The sequence below is a fragment of the Macrobrachium nipponense genome, chromosome 12, assembly GCF_015104395.2.
Source record: "Macrobrachium nipponense isolate FS-2020 chromosome 12, ASM1510439v2, whole genome shotgun sequence".
In the NCBI taxonomy this organism is placed as follows: domain Eukaryota; kingdom Metazoa; phylum Arthropoda; class Malacostraca; order Decapoda; family Palaemonidae; genus Macrobrachium; species Macrobrachium nipponense.
Genome location: NC_087205.1, coordinates 84,073,357 through 84,091,952, shown reverse-complemented (window position 1 = coordinate 84,091,952; position 18,596 = coordinate 84,073,357). Strand labels below are relative to the sequence as shown.

Sequence of the window (18,596 nt, the reverse complement as noted above, 5' to 3'; positions counted from 1 at the left end):
GTTAAGTAACTTAAGTTGTATTTCTACTATTGTATTTTTCTGTGGCTGAGAGCCGAGATGAAAAGAAAAGTACAAAAAGGTTTCACATTGGAAGTGCGTGCATATAGTATTAGTTTTCCAGTACATGAAGTAGATGTCAGATCTAGTCTGCTAAAAACATTTCCTTTTATCTGGATGGCGTCTCTAGAAATACTGAAATGGGCTTACGTTACATCCAGACAAATCCTAAATTGATGGTAACAGACAACAGAGCTTATATTCTGACAAATTTGACTATGATCTTGGAATTATTTTAGTGTGTAAAGAAAATGTTCAAAGCTTGCAGTAGGACTATTCTTATCATTGATAAATGTTTGGTCTTCTATCTTCAGAAGAAAAGATTATATCATCCCAGAAATCTTAATCGATGCTTGTACATTTTAACTGCAATCTTTAAAACTAAGATAACAGACTGATAAGTACCTATATACACTGAAAACGTAAATATCTGACAAGTCAAAAGCTGAATAACAGTCATTTGAACTTTAATTTTCTTACCGCCCATCAAAATAAAGAACGTAATCAGCTGACATTTATACCATCAATAATTATATGAATAAATACATAAATAAATAGGTAAGACATAAACTAAAATCTCATATGCGTGTGATCTTTATCTTGGACTTTTTCACTACATAAATAGGCCACCCCGACCGACCTGAAAACGTTTTTCAAAATGAGTATGGAGATAGTTATTTCAAACACATATAATGAATTGTCAATATTTTTTTAGTTGAATAATCTCTTGTACTTATGGTGCTATATCAAATAAAACTTCCAAATTCCTGTCAAAACTATATTTTATTCTCAAAATAACTCTACAGGCGAATTTTTTTTATTTTATTTTACATATTGCCGGAACCAAGTAACTTTTCCCGTTGTCCTTCCATTTATAATGAAAACAAATAATGTTGTAATTTGGAGGTGATCAATCTAGCATAACAGGCAATTGGCCCAATCAAGTTAGGCTGAGCCTGGACATAATTGCATACAATGAAAAATGGGGTTGTTAGTTAAAAATATGTATTCTACTAATTTTTTTTTAATCATACAGATGCATGAACATGCGCAGAGGTGCGCAAGTAAGTTAGGTATCTATTCTACATCTCGTGAATTTTGACGAGTCACCTAACTTAGGAAGCCTGAAAGGTTGTTCGATAACTTCACGTCACGTTACTGTCTGGAGATCTTGTTTTCGGCAAATACTCTTTTGTCAGGCGGTGTTTCAATTTCTTGAAAAGTATGGCCCTAGAAGCGTTGCATGGCATTAAAAGATGTCAGTACCTTGGATATGGAAGACCTAATGACGAAGTCCCAGTGCCAGAGATTGAAAATCTAATAAATCAGCATCAGTTGCTCCTACCACCTCTGCCTAAGGTAAGAATCACTGGTGACATTTGAACCTTCTAGGTTAAAAGGCCGTCTTGCACTCAAATTCCAGCATTTGTAGAAATAGCAAGGGTGAGGATTATTGCATACTACTAGGTAATGAGGAACACAAATATAACGTAGGTAGTTACTAGACTACCTAGTGGCTGGGATTCTCCTAGCCTAGCTACTAGCTATTATAAATAAGCAAGACCACCCCATTGGTTACCTAGGTAGGGTAAACAACCGCGTGGACTGGCCAACTCACCGACTACCACGGCTAGGCCACGTTCCAAAATAGTACTTTTAACATGCCCTGACACTGGAGATGGTCATCAGTCACGAGTTGTTGGTGGTGAGAGAAGGAGCTCAAGACCTCTACTTTCCTTTCGAAGTAAGGATTTTCTCCAAAGTTAGAAATTAAGGCCATATTTTAAGAGGGTAATGAAAAGGGTGGCCAACGCGGTGCCCACAACCCCAAAACGCTTTTGAGATTTTTACTTACAACTCGAAATATTTAGAAGATTGACTCCATCTCGATGTTTGCGGAGTCGCTTGTGTCAATAAACTTCCCATTTCCTGTGCTAAATCCAAACACCACTTGTACCCATAGATGCTGGGGCACTTTCATCACAACAATCGTACACCCGACCTCTAACCAGACATTCTTTGCCGCGCTTTGCACTCTTCGATTGTTTATCAGTGTGTCAATCGGTATGTGTTTACCCTCCAAACTGGGTATAAGACTTACACAAAACCGGGGAAATAAGTGAAATTACTGTATCTATTTGAAGTATATATACATATTACAGCAATTTTATCATTATTGCATTACTATGACAACTAGAATTCATGGAAACTGTTTGTTAATGCATCGGCGTATGTGTGACGCTCTACTAGATTGGCAACGATAAGTAATTTTTCCTCGCGTCATCTGCTCGTAAGTATACATCCGAAATATTTGTAATTTTTCGGGGTTAATTTGGTTGCAAAAAAGGGATAATGGACATGAATTAAATAAACATTTTGAAGTAAAGTAAACAATTAAGGGAATAAAGCTTTGCACCTCATTAACAGTGTCGTCTTCTGCTGCTCGTAACTGTGTTTCAGGAATGAGCGCTTAGGAACCAGGAACAGCAACATGGTTCAAGTGCAATTTTAATGTATGACACTTACCTGGCAGGTATATATATAGCTATATTCTCTGTTCCACCTGGCAGAAATTTTCAAAACTCGCGGCAACGCTAGTAACCTATTAGTAGTTCAGGCAACCACCACCCCGTTACCGTGGCGCTAGCGCTAGGAACCGTTTTCCATTGGTCAGATTTTCTCTGCCAGCCGAAACCGGCACATTGTTGTGGTTCCCTGCTAGAATTTTCATTCTCGTTGCTGACTGATCTTGGATTTTGGTATTGTACTCGGAAACGTTAGCTTGGCATTCGCTTTGGATTGTTCTTTAAAGATGTCTGATACTGGAAGTATGTTTAGAGTGTGTGTTAAAGAGGGGTGTAAGGTAAGATTGCTGAAAGCTTCGGTCGACCCTCATACCGTTTGTAAGAAGTGTAGGGAGAATGGGTGTACTTGGGAGAATAAATGCATTGAATGTGAGAATTTATCAGAGAAGGAATGGAAGGTCTTTATGAAATATGTTGAGAGGGCTTGGAGAAACAAAGATCGTGTAAGGAAGATCTGGTTTGCTCAGTAAGTGAAGAAGATCAAATTCTTTGAGTAAAAGGAGTGAATGTATTTCCTCTCCAGCTCTTCTAATGTAGAATTGGTAGTTCCTTCTTCCCAGGTATCTCCTGCGCCCAGCTGCTGTAATCGGAGGAGGTGAACGATACAAATATTGTGAAAGTGTTCGCTGCCCTTGCGTCCATGGGCGACCAGAATACAGCGACTTACAGATAGAGTTAGTGCTTTCGATGTCGTGAAAGTGTAGTGGAGGGTGCGTCTGATCGTCTCTCTCGTGCTCCTAGACCTAGACCTCTGTCAAGCTCCCAGACCCAAGGGAGAAGGCATGTCGACAGTCGAAGGAGCGAGAGAGGTTTTGTCACGGTCAGGCGTCCCTTCGAACAGTCCTGTTGCAAAGTCCCAGCTGTTGCAGTTCGCCGACAGAAAAGGCGTAACTGGGAAGTGTGCGTCCTCGGTTAAGGTTCGACTTCCGAACGAGAACGTCGGTATGCAGTGGTGTCCTCGCCCACTCAAGAGGACGTTCAGGACATCAACTGCTCTCGAGAGACAGGTGCAAGATAGTGAGGCTTGGAGTAGTCCTGAGGTGTTGTCATCCTCGGAAGACGGGGACGCAGTTGCCGATCAAGAGGAAAAGGATTTTTCGTACTAGAGAGGACGCAGGACGCACTGGTGATATTACGTCAGTCTCGGCATGGTATTTTCCATGGGAGAATTGCCTCCATTCTTCTTTCATGTATCCTCCCTCGTATTTCTCCGTCAGGTAGAGTACAAGATCGCTCTCCGTTAGGTCGCAGTCACCCGCTCGTAATCCTCATCCTTCGTCGTCTACCATTCAGGAGGATAGTACGAAGCATTTCTTACGGGAAATGCAGTCCAAGTTGGCAGGGCTGGTGAAGTCTTGGGATGCTCCTGAACAAGCATCTTCGAGGCGTAAGGACGATTTCCTTCCCATTAAGTCTTCTAAAAGGGAAGACAAGGACGCGTTCGCCGAGGACGCAGGGCGCACTGGCGCTAGGAGGAAAATAGTTGCGGAAGAAGCAAGACGCTTTTCCTCCGTTCAAGGTGCTGGGGAAAGTGATGAAGAAGTTCAGGGAGAGCAAAGGTACGAGGTGACCTTAATAGCCCCGTTTTGGCCGGCCCAAAGTTGGTTCACAGAGGTACTGGGAATGGACAGTATACGCCAAGGACTCTTCCTCTAAGAGTAGATTTACTCAGACAACCCCACTTCGACAGGTTTTCACAAGAATACCCTCGCTCTTTTTTTTGGGTCTGACTGCGTTCAGACTATCGAACCGTCTGGTCAGAGCGAGGGGATATTCGAGAGAGGTGGCCAGTGCAGTGGCTAGAGCCAGAAGAACCTCCACAATCACAGTGTATCAGTCGAAGTGGGACAATTTCCGGTTTCCGGAAGTGGTGTAAGAACAGGAAAGTGTCTTCATCCAGTACCTCTGTGACCCAAATCGCAGATTTCCTTCTATAACTTGAGGAAGGATTTACAGCTTGTCAGTTTCGACAATCAAAGGTTATAAGAGTATGCTAACCTCAGTGTTTTAGACACAGGGATCTAGACATCTCGAATAACTTAGACCTTAGAGATCTGATTAGGTCGTTTGGTACGAAGAAACAATCAGAATGCAGGCCACCTGCTTGGAACCTTGATGTGGTCTTGAAGTATTTAACTTCTAGCAAATTCGAGCCGTTAGAGGAATCCTCTCTGAGAGATCTTGCTAAGAAGACTATCTTTTTTAGTAGCATTAGCAACTGCTAAAGAGTTAGTGAGCTTCAGGCCATATCGAAGAAGGTGGGATGGAGACATGGCAATGCAGTGTGTTCATTCCAAGAAGGTTTCTTGGCCAAGAATGAGAATCCAGCTAATCCTTGGCCAAGATCCTTTGAAGTTTTGGGTCTAGCTGAATTGGTGGGTCAAGAGCAAGAAAGAGTTCTCTGCCCAGTAAGAGCGTTGCGATGTTATATAGAAAGAACAAGAGTTATCAGAGGGAAGTCTGATGCTCTGTGGTGTTCAGTTAAAGATCCCACTAGACCCATGACGAAGAACGCTCTAGCCTTCTTCACAAGAGAGTTAATTAAAGAAAGAGCTATATGTTGTGTGAAGAGCAGAGCTTTGGTATTTTGAAAGTGAAGGCTCATGAAGTCAGGGCAGTGGCGACTTCATTAGCTTTTAAAAAGAATTTAGCCCTCAAGGAAATTATTGAATCTACATATTGGAGAACTAATTCAATATTCGCGTCTCATTATCTTAGGGACGTTCAGACAACCTTTGATAATTGTCAGACGCTAGGTCCATACGTGTCCTCAGGTACAGTATTGGGCAAAGGAGTTACTACCCCATAACCTTCTTTTAAGCTAGTTGATTTTATTAGGTGATGGTGTTTGTGTTTATTGGTCGTCTGAGAAAAGTGTGCGGTACTTTTCTCAGTCTTGTTGAGTATGATACGTGATGGTGTGTGTGTAGTTCAGGTAAATGGATCTGTTACTAGCTTGAATGCCGTGGCATAAGAGGGCTGTAAGGTTCTGTCAACACATTGGTCACGTCCAGTTGTCAGTTCCAGTCTTAGCTTCTTCAACATACAGGACACTTCCTTGTTGAGAGCTACTAAGTTTAAGCAGGCTTAGAGGCCAGGACCTATGAAGTCAGCTACCTTAGCAGGTAAGGAACCTGGAGTTTTAATAATATTTTAATAATATTTTTATACTCTAAGGATGGTTGCTGTCCTTGCCCACCTCCAAATGTGTCAATCAGCTATATATATACCCTGCCAGGTAAGTGTCATACATTAAAATGAAGTTTTTTATGATAAAACAAAGTTTAATGTATACTTACCTGGCAGGTATATATAATTAATTCCCAGCCTCCCCTCAGGGGACAGGGTTCAGAGAAAATCTGCCCAATTGGGAACGTTTCCTAGCGCTAGCGCCACGGTAACGGGGTGGTGGTTGCCTGAACTACTAATAGGTTACTAGCGTTTGCCGCGAGTTTTGAAAATTTCTGCCAGGTGGAACAGAGAATATAGCTATATATAATACCTGCCAGGTAAGTATACATTAAACTTTGTTTTATGCATTCAACTTACCTGTCAGATATATACTTAGCTATAGACTCCGTCGTCCCCGATAGAAATTCGAATTTCGCGGCACACTCTACAGGTAGGTCAGGTGATCTACCGCCCCGCCGCTGGTGGCGGAATAGGTAGAATCATTCCCGTTTTCTAAGACAGATTTTCTCTATCGGCCGTGACAGCAACATTGTTGTTGTTACTCCTGATTTGATTTTTCGTATTTTTCATCGCTATTGATCTTCTAAGCCGGTTATTTGTTCCGATACGTAATACAAACCATCGGTCCTTTAACAATAGGAAGTAGCCAGCGGCAGCTGGAACGGTCGTAAGCTTCGAACAAGGGAGAACGGTAGTTAACTGCTTGTCCGACATCGCGCGCCGCGCGACTGGGAGGTAAACAAATCACTTTTGCTTTCGGCCGCGGGTGTGAAGGACGTTGTTCGTCATCGCTTCTCTGCCCGCTTCATCGTCGTATGCTTTGTTTATATTGTGTTTTCTACTAATGGTTTGTTTGACTTGAAAATGAAACTGTAAGTACACTGTTTTCATTTTCATTACTTAATTATGAACCAACATGGAGTTATCGCCGTAGATGCGGCGATTTCCTCTCTTTTCATGAATTGAACCCTTGAATTATGGCCTCGGTGCCGAGGGCGGGCGCGCTCGCACCGAGTCATGTATTGTGGGCGAAAGTGTGTAATTGAAAATGTAAGTACTCTTTTCATTATATGTTTGCCCTGTGCGTTCGTTACCGAGATTGTTTGCGCTCGGCACGAGCCTTTTAATTTTGTATTATAGAATGCAATGAAAGTGGATTCGCAATTGCAATATTCTTTTCATTTTTCATTTATTTATTTGCATGAAATTTAATTTGATCAATTTTCGTTCTTACCCTGAATTGATCCTTACGATTTTTTTAGTGAAAATGAAATCGCAAGTGCAGTATTCTGTTTCATTTTCATATATATATTATGATAGCATCTATTATTGGATCAAGTTTCCGTTCTTACCCTGGGAATTGATCTTTTCCCCTTTAAGTTCTATGAAGTGAATCGCAAGGGCAGTATTCTGTTTCATTTTTCATATTACTTTTCACTGCTGTGCGGGGGTAGGGGAAGCGAAGGTCTGCCAGGAAGTCGTCGGAAAGCTCTCCCGCGACTCCCTTGGTATCCGATTCTTTCGTCTTCCTTCCTGCCCCCGCTCAGCTTTTTCGTTGTATTTTGTATTTGGGTCTTCCTTGCGTTCGGGGTGGGGCATGTCTTCCCCCCGTGCGTGAGGGAACCCATCTTACTAATCTATCTATGTTACCGCAGGTGCTACATCCGTGGGAGACGACCTTGGACAGGTATGGACCACCGCGGGGCAGGCAGGGGCGTGCCTAGCATCCACGGGCTGCTGCAGCGTCTAGCGAGGTCTGGGGGCGGTCTCCACTACTACCACGGCCGCTTATTGCTGCTGCTCCTGGTCTACACTCCCATGCTGTGTCGATGACGCCGTCTGCCGCTACTAGGGCCGCAGCCGTACCGAGGTGGGGTTGCCGCCGCCGCCTGTTTTCTTCGTGTTGCCTGCCCCAGACTTCCGCTGTTCCAGCAGCTCGCCCCGGACCGGGCGCCAGGACCCAGGTTCCGCTGGCTGCCGATGATTCTACGAGGCGATCGCTGGGCCTGCCGTACCTGCCGCTGATGTGATTCCCGCTGTTGGCTTGGCTGTCCCTTCTGGGTCTACCGCTGCCGCTGTTCCTGCCGCTCCTGAGCTGGTTGCTGTTCCTGTCGCTCCTGTTCCTGTGCCTGTCCATGCTGGTCCTGCCACGGTGTGTCTTCCCCAGTCCCAGGTCCTTCCGGACAGGTGCAGTCGGCCGTGTTGCTTCGGCAATAGCCCCGGCTCCGGCCTGGATGGAGGACCTGACGACTGTCCTGCGTGAGCTGACAAGGAAGAGGAAAGAGGAAGCTGTCATCTTCGTCTTCATCGTCTGCTGCTGCCTCTTCCCCTTCGACTTCTAAGGCCCATAAGCCGAAGAAGAAGAAGGCTGCCTTCCCCCTAAGAAGTCTCCTTCGGGAACTTCTAAGGGCCCGTCCCACCTCGGTGGGACGGGGGGTCCTTCTGCTGGTCCTCCTGCTCCTTCGGGAGCGGGGCCCGTCTCCCCTTCCGCAAGGAAGAGATAGACGGGGACCAGAGGAGTATCGTTAGCTCTGGTACTCCTCGCCTGGTGCTAGCGGCGATGCCGCTACGCCAGGTTCCGGCTCGGTCTCTCGTTCGCGAGAGATCCCGAGTGTACGTTCTCCCTCGGGAGACCGTGCAGCCAAGTTTCGGCGCCAGAGTTCGCTCGGCGCCAAGACGCGGCACGGAGCAGAAGGCTGGTGAGAGCGCTCAGGTGACTCTTGCCAGCCAGCGCCGCTCTTGCAGCGACCAGCTGGTAACCCGGGTATTCCCCCCTAAGAAGGCTCCTTCGGGACCTTCTAAGGGCCCGTCTCGCTCCGGCGATTCGGGGAGCTCTTCTGCTGGTCCTCCTGCTCCCTCGGAACAGGGCCCGTCTTTTCTTCTACCAAGGAGAAGAAGACGGGACCAGAGGAGTACCAGCTTCGGCTGGCACTTCCTCGCCGGTTCTAGCGGTTCTGCCGCTAAACCAGGATCCGCCTCGGCTCTCGTTAGCGAGAAGTACCGAGTGGACGGTCTCCCGCGGGAGACCGTCCAGCCAAAGTCTTGACGCCCGAGCTCGCTCGCCGTCAAGACCGAAGCGCGGAGCAGAAGATGACGAGAGTCGTGCAGACGACGCTCGTCAGGCCAGTGGACGCTCTCGCAGCGACCAGCTGGCTGCTCGGTTGACGTGGACGGTCGCTGACCAGCCACGAGTTGAGGCGAGGAAGGGGTCCCCGCGGCCGTCGGTACCAGCCCACGGCTGGTACCAGCGGCTCGACGCGCCGAGAGGACGCTCGCCGGTCTCACCGCGACAGTGAACCTAGCAGGTCACCTGACGCCGCTCCCATCGGGACCGGGCGAGATGGTAACCAGCAACAGCTCGCCTGACGCTAGAGATCAGCGTCGACGTTCTCAGCCGAGCCTCTCGCCCCAGGCGAGCGGCAAGGCTAGGCCTGCTGCTCGATCGCCACCGCGGGTTGACGATCAGCAGCAGCCCTCCAAGCACGCTGGTCCTGCCAGCGAGCTAGGGGGGGGCGTCAGGTCTGCCTCTCCTGTACCTTCAACCTCCTCGGGCTACACCGGGAGGAGCGAGGTACCTATGAGTGATCGCGAGAGGTGCGCCGCTCGCGATCCCGCTATGACGCCGTATGGACCAGGCACGGTTCTAGGACCGACCAGGACATACGTGCAAGTAGCTGGAGGCGACCGTCAGGGGTCTGCCGCTTTTCCCTCCTTCGGAAGGAGGAGTATCTCGGGATCTGTTCTTGTTGGAAGGACTGGACGGTCCTACTCCGCAAGACGCGGTTACTCCCGAGATACAGAGGAGATTACAGAAGTCTTAAGCTGATTCGTCAGCATAATGACCTTGCGGAAGGATTGCCGCTCCCACCAGCAGAGCCCACGTCTCTGCTCGAGTCGTTTTGGGGCCCGAGAGGGAACCCAAACCGACGGTGGGTCTGCCGCGATCGGAGCTTGCCGATTCTGTCTCGAACCAGAGTCTCTCGTCTCCGGACAAGAAGGCTCGCTCAGTTCTGGCCGGTCGATCAAGCTACTTCCACCTCCTCTACTGCGACAGCGGCGTTTCTACGTGTCTTCGGACACCGTATTTAAATACTCCTTCGTCCTCCTGAGAGGTTTCGACCTCGACGAGGACTGGAATGAGTCGGAGGACGGTATCGGCTCTCCCCCGTCAGGTGTCGATCAGCCCCACCCAGACGACGTTCACAGTGGCGGCAGACCTTACCTACAGTGAGAGTTCGTAACCCTCCGCGGGGGAAAACGCTTTTCTCCTGACGATACGTTTTCCCAGACTCTGAGAGACCATCGCCGCAAGGCGATGGCTGCTCCTATTCTTCTCCAACTGCTAGTTCCACTGGGAAGGCGAGCGAGTATCCAATTCCTCCCCCATTCCCTCTCTCCTTACGGCTACGAGGGAAAGGGGAGGGATCCTACAGAGATTTCTCTGTAGGATCCCACGTCGGGACTGCGCTACCGGGGGGACCTTCGGGTCCTACCTGACGTAAGCCCGGTCGTTGAGGAGGGATCCTGCCCCATTCTCGATTTCTACGGGAATCGAGAGGACCACCAGCCGATATCGTTTGACGAATTCGGTGGGGGTTTCGCAGACTGCTTAGAATTCTAAGGAATTTCTAGCGCATTCAGAGTGTTCGAGTTTTTTACGATCTCCAAACACTTAGGCGAGACCACGGTCTAAAGTGAGCGAGACGAGAATCCCCGATGTTACATGATAATCGGGAACCTCGCCTATGCTCGAATTCCTGGAATTTCTAGCATTGGGAAGAAGACTGCTGATGAAAGAAACTATCTTACAGTAGGCGACCAACCTGGAATAGAGAAGATCGGACGGGAATATCCAGTTTGGCTTGAACTATCGTCTTAGTATTCTGTTCACCATTGAAGCTTTCCTTCAAGGAAGACTTCTCCTTCAACTCTTTGATAGAGATCGAAGGTGGTCGATCTCCAATCCTTATTTTGTTTTCTTGAGGAAAGAAATTTAGGATGGAGATCGTTGTTCAGAATCCTACAAATATACTACGTATATTAACCTCGCGACATGATTCTACTAAGCAGTTGAATTGTCCGAGGGGTAGGCGCATATCCTAGTTTATCTACGGATTGCGACTTAGAAGAGAAGTATTCTAATTGAACTGCAACTCGGGGTTGCTTGCAACCTCCCAGGAGTTTTCAGTTTCAATTTTATATACTTATGGTTTTGTCACGACAACACCATTTCAACTTTTTATATTTACCGAAATTCGTTTCGCCTAAATATAAATTGCTCGAGCATATCTTTTATGCTCGGTAGTTCTAGCCGAACGCATTCCTTCATGGAATAATGGATTACATGGCAACTCAGGATGACGAGTCGGCGAGAGCTCAGGCTCAACTACTACGTATTGAACTGCCTGACAGCAGCTCAGTATCAGCTGGGCCTCCGAGATGCACGGTCAGTTATGTCTCTCTCTCCCCTGGTTTGATTGACTACCGAACCGTATCTCTGCCCAACAATCATGGACTTAGGTCTCTTGATTAATGGGATTCTCGCAATAATGAAGGACCATTTACTGCTGTGACGCTAGAGTCCATCGCCTTCGACATTGCGAGAATTTTCAATAGAGATATCTCTTGGACTCTTTCATCTTTCTGTTTACCGCACGGTAACAGAATCTGTACAAGTCTCCCAGCATGCATCGCACTGCGATAATGCGAATGATTTTGCAGACATCTGAGTTTGTCTTCAAAAATATCTCGTATTCGTAGGTGTACAATTGTTCATTGTTCAACCCGAATTACGAGATCTGTCAGAAGACATCGCCTACTCTCCGACCTGACAGCTCTACTTCCAAATGTTCAGCCCATAGAAGCAGTTCTTCAGGCGTTTTCCCCTGTGTTTTCACTTACTGAAGAACGCCCCGCTTTCATTGCAACTACGACTTCTCACCGACAGCAATGAAATAGCGGTTAGCATTTCAGTCATTTGTAAGCACAGGTTATGAATCTTGAGAATCCTTCTCTCGATTCGTCTTGTGAAGACGTAGGTTGCATTCAATATCTACCTTCGTCTTCAACGGTACATAGTGGTTGTTTCTCCCTTAGCTGAGATTCAACAACCATGAGATGTTTTTGCCTTCAGGGACCTCGGTCTCTAGAAGGCAATTGACTTTCGCCTGTTTGGCACATGCCTTAAGAGAATCATCACCTCGCTGTCCGGCATTGGTGACAAACAAATACATTATTTGTTTGGTCTCTCGGCATAACCCTTTTAAGGCGAAGGTCACGTGACTTACTCGGATGCTTTGACAACTTGCCTCCTACCCGAACGCAGTCAGTCGGCAGCTGTCAGAGCGCCCGAGTCAGTTACGAACTACGCTGTTGACTTAGTTCGGTTGTTACACAGCAATCATTACTTCGTTTTAATAGCTTGTCACAGTACACATACCATTGACACCCACCATGGAGTGTCGGTGTCCTATCCACTACCGAGAACTTCGCTGCATGGGGATAGGATGATGCAGAGACTTCGTGGCAACGGACAGACCAGTATGGGTACTGGACATCACCGAAGTAGAGAAGAGGAATAGGTCATGCGACTATTTCCTTCTTTTCCTCTGAGGAACTGCATGACTTCTCCTGCGAAGTCAAGCATCCAGGGGATGGGGATCCGTGACGCTCGATTTCGTACCGAACTTCGTAGCGAAGACTCAGAACCCTTCGGTCCCTGACGATGGTTCGAGTCGTTCACAATCCCTCCCTAATGGACTTCACCGCCTTCGATGCGAAGGAGATGCTGCCTTGTCCGCAAGAACTTCTCCGTGGCGCAGGTACTGAAGGCAGGGGTCTGGTCCAACCAGACCACATGCCCTTCCTTCTACCTTCGGGATATTGCCCCACAGGTCCTTGGATCTTTTCCTTGGGACCCGTGGTGGCTGCTCAACACGTTGTGTAGCGAACCCAGACCCCCTCGCAGGCTGAACAGCATCGAGTCCTGGTGTGACCGTAATGGATGAGTGAATGAGAGTGTGACTGGCTCCTCTTCCCATCTTTTTCTTCCCCTCTACCTGTGGTTAGAGGGACACGGTCGTCACCCTGCTGGATTAGGACAAGATGCAGGTGAGCTACTCAACAGAGCCCCATCCTATCCCTTTCACTAGGGATAGGAGCGTATATCCACCACTTCCTCCAACAAGGGGGAGGAAGTGGATGCCAGCTTGAGACAACCCATACTTTATGTTGCCTCTTGCAAACAGGAACAAGTTCTTGCTTGCTGGTACGAAGAGATACGCTTGCCTCTCTCTTAGTACTCGGCCCAGAGGTCTGACCATTGATCCTGCGGTGCACACCCCGATCAATCGGACAGAGGCTTGGATCCCTCCCTCGCTCTTACGACCAGGGAGGCATTCCAGGGATGGACGAACACCAGTCTGTTCATCAAAAGACTCAGATTCCTCCCACCAAGAAGTGAGTCTTCCTATTGTTAAAGGACCGATGGTTTGTATTACGTATCGGAACAAATGACAATTTGTCGAAAATTGCATTTTTCCTAACTATACAACCTGAGGTCCTTTACATATAGTCCCTCCTCATGCCACCCCTCACTCTGCGTATTTTGCATGGGCCAAAAGCAAAAGTGATTTGTTTACCTCCGCGCGACTGTCGGACAAGCAGTTAACTACCGTTCTCCCCTTGTTCGAAGCTTACGACCGTTCCAGCTGCCGCTGGCTACTTCCTATTGTTAAAGGACCTCAGGTTTGTATAGTTAGGAAAAATGCAATTTTCGACAAATTGTCATTTTGGTGACGTATTGGATCTCTGGCTTGGCATACGCTTTTGTGGACTGTTTTTTGACTTGGTTTTGAATATTTCTCATGATGCGGATTCTAGCTTTACGGTTAGAAGACAGTGTGTAAATGAGGGATGCATGTGAGGATACCGAAAGCTTCGGTAGACCCTCACACAGTTTGTAAGGGGTGTAGAAGGAATGAATGTTTCAATTTCTAACACCGTGATGAATGTGTAAATATGAATGAGGAAGAATGGAAGAATTTAATTCATATTTAAGGAAATTAGATATGGATAGGGCTAGGAAGGCTTCCTCCCAGAGCGTAAGTAGGTCTCGCTCTAACGAGCTATTAAATTAACACCTAACCCTAAACCTCTATCTTCTTCCTCTAGTACTAAGACTGCAAATCCGGCAACGGAAATGGCAGATCTTAAAGCTGGCGCTACAAACGATGGAACGTCAAATGCTGAACGTTGAAAGGTAAGCACAGTGATAGTGATTAAGTGAATTAAGTGTCCCTAGTGCAGTGGAGGGTGCGTCTGATCGGCTCTGTCTCGCTCCAGGCCTAGACCTCTTCCAAGCTCACAGGCCCAGAGGAGAAGGAATGTCGAAAGCCTTACGGAGGTTACGGAGAATCCCCACGATCAGGCTCCCCTCGGCAGATTCTGTGACGACCCGAACTGCCAAGGATCGCTATCGAAAAGCATCCTAAAGAAGTGTTTTTCTTCGTCAGATTCTTCACCGAATGTAAGGGGATGGAGTTCTGATGAACTGTCACGCCCCTTAAAGAGAAGTTGGAAGGCTCCTACTTTAGATTCAAGCCCTGAGCTTTTCTCCGATCTATCACCTTGTGAGAAGAAGAAAAGGAGATTGGTGCCTAAACGGAAATCGGAGTTTCCTTCCGCTTCGAGACATTCCTCACCTGAATCAGGGAAGGAAAAAGAGAGTGCGGCTGCAAAAATTATCCTAAATGTCAGGAGCAAACTTTCAGCCTTAGTAGGAGTTTTTACTAAGGAAACTCCCAGGAGAAAAGGACTCTTTCCTTCCTATAAAGAAGACGAAGGGAAAGAAAGAAGAAACGGAAGTTTTCGGCTTATACTCGAGGAGTAGGAAGAATGTGCGCAAAAACGCCAACCTGGCGCAATGCGCCAGATGCGCCAGATGAGTTTTGAGACTCCATACGAGTCAGAAAGAGCCAGAAGAGCCAGCCTGGCGAAATGCGCCAGAAGCGCCGGAAGCGCCACCCTGCCGAAATGCGCCAGAAGCGCCAGCTTGGCGCAAGGAATCACGAGCGTCAACCCGGCGCAATGAGCCACAAGTGACAAATAAGAGACGAACTTCTTCCAAAAGACAATTAAGCCAGGAAGATTTGTTTGGCTTTCGGAAGGATAAACCTTTACCTGACAAGGACTCTAGTTGTCGCACAAGCGGCCGTATTCCTTGTCAGGACATAGGTCGTTCCGGAGAAAGCGATAGGAGAGGACATCCTTCGTCTGACAGAGGAGAAAGGTGTCGCACAAGCGGCCATCGCTCTTGCCAGGAGAAGGATAAGGTCGTTTTTGCAGGATCAACCTATCTCTCGTAGGGACGCAAGTTATCGCACAAGCGGTCGTCGTTCTTGCGAAAGTGGGGTGGATGTTGCAAGAGGCCAGTCTCCTACTGGAAATAAACAATCCTCTTCGGAATTGGATTTGGAAGAGATTTCGGACTCTGAAAATCACTCGGCTCCGGGTTTGTCAGATTACAAGACGCTGGCAGCCCTCTTACTTCAAGAGTTTGGGGACTCTTTAAGCCCTACTGCTCCTCCTTCTCCAAGGTCCTTGTTTACAAGCACGAAGGTCCCGAAACAATCATCTTTTATTAAAATGAAGCCAACCATTTCCATGAACAAGGCTCTCCGATTCGTAGGAAATTGGTTGGAATCCAAGGAGAAGGCGGGGAAGACAGTCTTTACCTGCCCTCCTTCCAGACTATCAGGGAGAAGGGAATTTGGTACGAGACCGGGCAAACCACGGGGTCTACTCTGCCTCCCGTCCACTGCCGAAGCAGATTTTTCGAATCTGGTAGATTCGTCTAGGAGACAAGCCTTGTCATCAGCAAAGATCACATGGGGGACTTCTGAGATGGACCATCTCCTCAAGGGATTGTTTAATGTCTTAGAAGTTTTTAACTTCTTAGACTGGTCCCTTGGGGTGTTGGCCAAAAAGACACAAGAGGAGGAATCTCTTAGTCCAGAAGTCCTTCATAGTGTTCTTTCCTGTATGGACAAGGCGGTTCAGGATGGATCGGGAGAGGTGGCCTCTCTGTTTGGTACTGGTATTCTGAAGAAGAGAGTCTTATTTAGCTCTTTTCTGACGAAAGCAGTTACTCCTACTCAGAGGTCATCTCTTCTGTATGCTCCTCTGTCGGACCAATTGTTTCCTTCAAATCTTGTAAAAGATATTTCTCATTCTTTGACAGAAAAGGCCACACAAGATCTGTTGGCCCAATCTGCAAAGAAATCGAGGACTTCGGATCCTATTAAGAGAGAGACTCGGGCTCCTCAACAGCCCTTTCGAGGAAGTACCTCGGCCAGACCCTCTTTTAAGAAAAGAGGAGTGCAGAAGAGAGGTAGGCCTTCCTTCAGACCTATCAAGAGAGCTAAATGAGACAACAGTCCTTCAAGCACCGGTAGGAGCCAGACTTCGGAAATTTTCCGAAGAATGGGCTCGGAGACAGGCAGAAATTTGGTCCCTTTCCGTGGTAACAAAGGGATATATGATCCCATTTCGAGGACAGACCTCCCTTTTCCCCCTTGACTACGAAACCCGAGGGAACTGTCAGCCCAATACAGGGAACCCTGCCAAGAAGAAGCATTATTGCAACTGGTAGAACAGATGTTGCAAAAGGAGGCCATCGAAGTGGTTCGGGATCCGCATTCCCGAGGATTCTACAACCGTCTTTTTCTGGTTCCGAAATCCTCGGGAGGGTGAGACCGGTCCTGGATGTGAGCGCATTGAACCGATTTGTGGAGAACACAAAGTTCTCTATGGAAACATCAAAATCGGTTCTTGCGGCTCTTCGTCCAGGAGATTGGATGGTCTCCTTAGATCTACAAGATGCATACTTTCATGTCCCCCTGCATCCATCATCGAAGAAATATCTCCGATTCATGATGCAGGGGAAAGTATATCAATTCAGAGCCCTATGCTTCGGCCTTTCAACGGCCCCTCAAGTGTTCACGAGGCTAATGATGAACGTTGCGAGATGGCTACATCTAGAGGGGATATATCCCTTTATCTGGACGATTGGCTAATAAGAGCAAAATCGGAAATTCAGTGCTTGAAGGACTTGGAGAAGACTTTGAACTTGACAAAATCTTTGGGACTGCTCGTGAACCTCGAGAAATCACAATTGATCCCCAGACAGAACATAGTCTATCTGGGGATACAGATGGATTCTCGGGGTTTTCGGGCGTTTCCATCTCAAGACAGAATTACTCGAGGCTTAGAAAAGATCTCGAACTTCTTAGGGAAAGAACGGACCTCGGCGAGGGAATGGCTCAGTCTGCTGGGCACCCTTTTCCTCGTTAGAGCAGTTCATTTCCCTGGGAAGATTAAATCTCAGACCTCTGCAATTTTATCTAAAGAGGATGTGGAGTCAAAAGACAGGAGACTTGTCAGACAATTTTCCCATCCAACAGGGGATAAAATCAGACCTAGAGTGGTGGTTAACCCCATTAACAAGGAACGAAGGGGTGTCCCTCTTGATTCGGAACCCTCACCGAGTGTTGTTTTCCGATGCCTCGGAAAACAGGTTGGGAGCAACACTGGGTCCAAAGGAAGTAGCAGGGGTTTGGACCAGACAACAAACTACTCTGCACATCAATGCGAAGGAACTCCTGGCAATTCATCTAGCCCTGGAATACTTCGAAGCGGAAGTCAGAGAGGCGGTAGTTCAAGTCAATTCCGACAACACCACAGCTCTGGCTTACATCCGGAATCAAGGGGGCACTCACTCTTTCTCTCTGAACGAAATAGCGAGAGCTCTATTAACCTGGACAGAGGAACGGGGCATTATTCTGCGTACAAGGTTTGTCCAAGGAGTAAAAAACCTAAGGGCAGACAGATTGAGCAGAAAGAACCAGGTTCTCCCGACAGAGTGGATGCTCCACTCAGAAGTCTGCAGACAAATATGGTCACTCTGGGGGAGACCCCAGATCGACCTGTTTGCCACGTTCCTCTCCAGGAAAATAGACAACTTCTGCTCGCTAGAAGAAGATCCCAGAGCCACAGCGATCGATGCCTTCCTCATGGATTGGTCAGGCATAGATGCATACGCTTTTCCCCCATTCAAATTGCTGGGGGAAGTAGTAAGAAAATTTGTGGCATCGGAAGGAATGAGAATGACTCTAATTGCTCCCTTTTGGCCTTCCCGAATCTGGTTCACAGAGGTACTGGAATGGACGGTGGACTTCCCCAAGGATCTCTAACCAGACAGGACAGATCTGCTCAGACAACCCCACTTCGAGAGGTTCCACAAAAACATCCAAAGTCTCTCCCTGACTGCCTTTCGACTATCGAAAGACTGGTCAGAGCGAGAGGCTTTTCAAAGAAAGTGGCAACTTCAATTGCTAGAGCCCGCAGAGCCTCTACCCTGCGGGTCTACCAATCGAAGTGGGAAAGTTTTCCGTAGAATGGTGTAGGTCGAAGAAGCTGTCCTCTTCCAATACCTCTGTAACCGAAATCGCGGATTTTCTCCTCTTCTTAAGAGAAGAACCAAATTGGCCGTATCAACTATTAAGGATATAGGAGCATGCTCTCAGCTGTTTTTAGAAACAGAGGGCTGAATCTCGAGAATAATAAGGATCTTCATGATCTCATCAGGTCTTTCGAGACTAAAAAATTGAGATCATCAATTCCCCCGAGTTGGAACCTGGACGTTGTCCTAAAGTTCTTGATGTCGGACAGGTTCAAACCTATAGATAAAATCTCATTCAGAGA

The 18,596-nt window shown here is 47.4% G+C and overlaps 1 protein-coding gene across 1 annotated transcript in view; it reads left to right on the top strand.

Moving 5' to 3' along the window:
- Window positions 1–1,176: 1,176 nt before the first annotated feature.
- Window positions 1,177–18,596, top strand: part of LOC135224622 (proteasome subunit beta type-5-like) — a 36,875-nt gene continuing 19,455 nt past the window's right edge. The window contains exon 1 of the mRNA XM_064263808.1: window positions 1,177–1,416. Within this exon, the coding sequence (XP_064119878.1) occupies window positions 1,282–1,416 (135 nt within the window). The 5' untranslated portion in view covers window positions 1,177–1,281. The remainder of the gene's footprint in view (window positions 1,417–18,596) is intronic.